Source organism: Neltuma alba, unplaced genomic scaffold (assembly GCF_004799145.2).
Source record: "Neltuma alba isolate B1F8T4 unplaced genomic scaffold, ASM479914v2 tig00011964_pilon, whole genome shotgun sequence".
Taxonomy (NCBI): domain Eukaryota; kingdom Viridiplantae; phylum Streptophyta; class Magnoliopsida; order Fabales; family Fabaceae; genus Neltuma; species Neltuma alba.
This window is the reverse complement of record NW_021636542.1, coordinates 74,976-76,948: the sequence shown is the minus strand read 5'-3', so window position 1 is coordinate 76,948 and position 1,973 is coordinate 74,976. Positions and strand designations below refer to the sequence as shown.

At 42.6% G+C, this 1,973-nt stretch overlaps 1 protein-coding gene across 1 annotated transcript; it reads left to right on the top strand.

Annotated features, from left to right (window-relative positions):
- Positions 1-208: 208 nt before the first annotated feature.
- LOC114720094 (remorin 4.1) lies at positions 209-1,973 on the top strand. Its single transcript, XM_028905704.1, has 2 exons — positions 209-936; positions 1,545-1,973. The coding sequence occupies exons 1-2, from the start codon at positions 334-336 to the stop codon at positions 1,734-1,736; spliced, it is 795 nt and encodes a 264-aa protein (XP_028761537.1). The 5' UTR covers positions 209-333; the 3' UTR covers positions 1,737-1,973.

Below are 1,973 nucleotides of genomic sequence, written 5' to 3'. Positions count from 1 at the left end.
TGGATACATCCTTTCTAATGAGCCTGAAACAAAAGTCCAACTAATATTTAATTAAATCGCTTTCCCTGGTGGAACGTATGAAACTGACATCCCTGCATATAGACAACAATATCATCCGAAATTTAACCGCGTACACGCGTATCTGCTTTTGCATTTGTGGGTGTATAAAATTCATGCAGATTTATTATTTTACATGACAGTTACTTTTAAATAAGCCCCAGAGGATTCTATCTTCTTGCTTTGCATATCCCTCAGAGAAAGCTGGAAAACTCAGTCACTTGGGCTGCCACTATACTGTCCACTCCTCTTTACTTTTAATCACTTTGTTCCACCATGTCGAATCATCAAAGGGCTTCCACTAGCCATAGAAGAGAGGATGATGGAGAAGATGAAGAAGAAATAAGAGAAATCCACGCCTTGTCGCCGCCGCCGGCTCCCCCACCTGCAAACCGTGGCCGTCGACTAGATGGTTGGGAAACACATAGCCGGCGGTCGTCGTCTCTTTCCGTGGCCAGCACTGAAGCTGCTTCCGTCGAGAACTTCACCAGCATGAGCAGAGAATTCAGTGCTCTGGTTATAGCGGGATCGAGCATTAACGGTCGTAATTTTAGCACTCATTTGAACGGCCATGAAAACGAAGGAGGCAACAACCTGGGGAGAATCAGAGAAGAGGACACGACGGAGGAGACGAACCATTTGGCGATCGTACCCGATCATAACCCGTTAGGAATGGGAGGCGGGTCAGCTTCAAATGGTGAGCGTGAAGTACTGTCGGTGCAGAGAGTGAAGAAGGAGGAGGTGGAGGCCAAGATATCCGCGTGGCAGAACGCTAAGATCGCCAAGATCAATAATAGGTTCAAGAGAGAAGACGCTGTCATCTCTGGTTGGGAGAGTGACCAGGTTCAGAAAGCTACTTCTTGGATGAAGAAATTCGAGGTATATACGCATGTTCCTTTGTATAATGTGGTAATGTGTCAACTTCTTTTATCTCTTGATTCTGAATTTTGCTGAGATATGGTGCTACTTCTTGAGTTCTCGAATACTCGATTGTTCATCACATTCATTAAAATTCACGAAAGCAATAAGAAAAGGTGAATGAGATTGACAAATTAGTGAGTGCCGTGCCGTGTTGTTCGCCGATCATCTGAAAATGTTCTGTGTAAAGCTGAATTGAGACTAACTAATAAGCTTCTCTTTTTCCCCTGTCCCTTTTCGATGCACAGAAGGCGCGTTCATGGCGATTTCAAACCAAAACATCGCTCATGACGTAGAATCGTTATCTATAGTTTCTTTTAGTAGGACTCTTGGTGTTCATTAATTGCCTGTCATGGAAGCTACTCTTCCAATAGTGACGACAGTAGGAGTTGGAAATTAATGCGCTGGCAACTTGCGATGTGTCTAATAAGATGATATTCATAATTATTTGCTCTGATTAAGATTACTTTACACGGTCATGGATTGCACAACAACACGGAAACCAGAACTTTAAATTCTGCAGACAAATAGAATAACAAATTTGCCTGTGAAAAACCCTGGTGATGCAGAGGAGGCTGGAGGAGAAGAAGGCGAGAGCATTGGAAAAGATGCAAAACGACATCGCAAAAGCTCGAAGGAAAGCTGAGGAGAAGAGGGCATCAGCGGAAGGCAAAAGAGGAACTAAAGTGGCAAAGATCCTCGAGATTGCCCATCTCATGAGAGCAGTTGGAAAATTTCCAGCCAAAAGATCCTTCTTTTAATCTTTGCCATATCTTATATTTTGAATTTCATTTTTTTTGGACAAACAATATATTAAAGATGCATATTATTATGTGGATCATGGTTGTCCGGATGTCATGTTTGTGGGTGCCCGCAAAAGAAGGGTGTCTGTCATGTAATTATAAGCCAGTTGGGGTGATTTTGAGTGCTAGCTACAATTTGAAGTGTTTTTGGGTTTTGCTCTGTCGATTGATATATTGATTCCTTTGTTTACTCAA

Bases quoted from the DNA above. Each gene is read 5' to 3' on its own strand.
- LOC114720094 (XM_028905704.1), top strand. From the start codon at position 334: ATGTCGAATCATCAAAGGGCTTCCACTAGCCATAGAAGAGAGGATGAT. The intron at 937-1,544 runs GTATATACGCAT...CTGGTGATGCAG, and splicing joins CTTGGATGAAGAAATTCGAG to AGGAGGCTGGAGGAGAAGAA.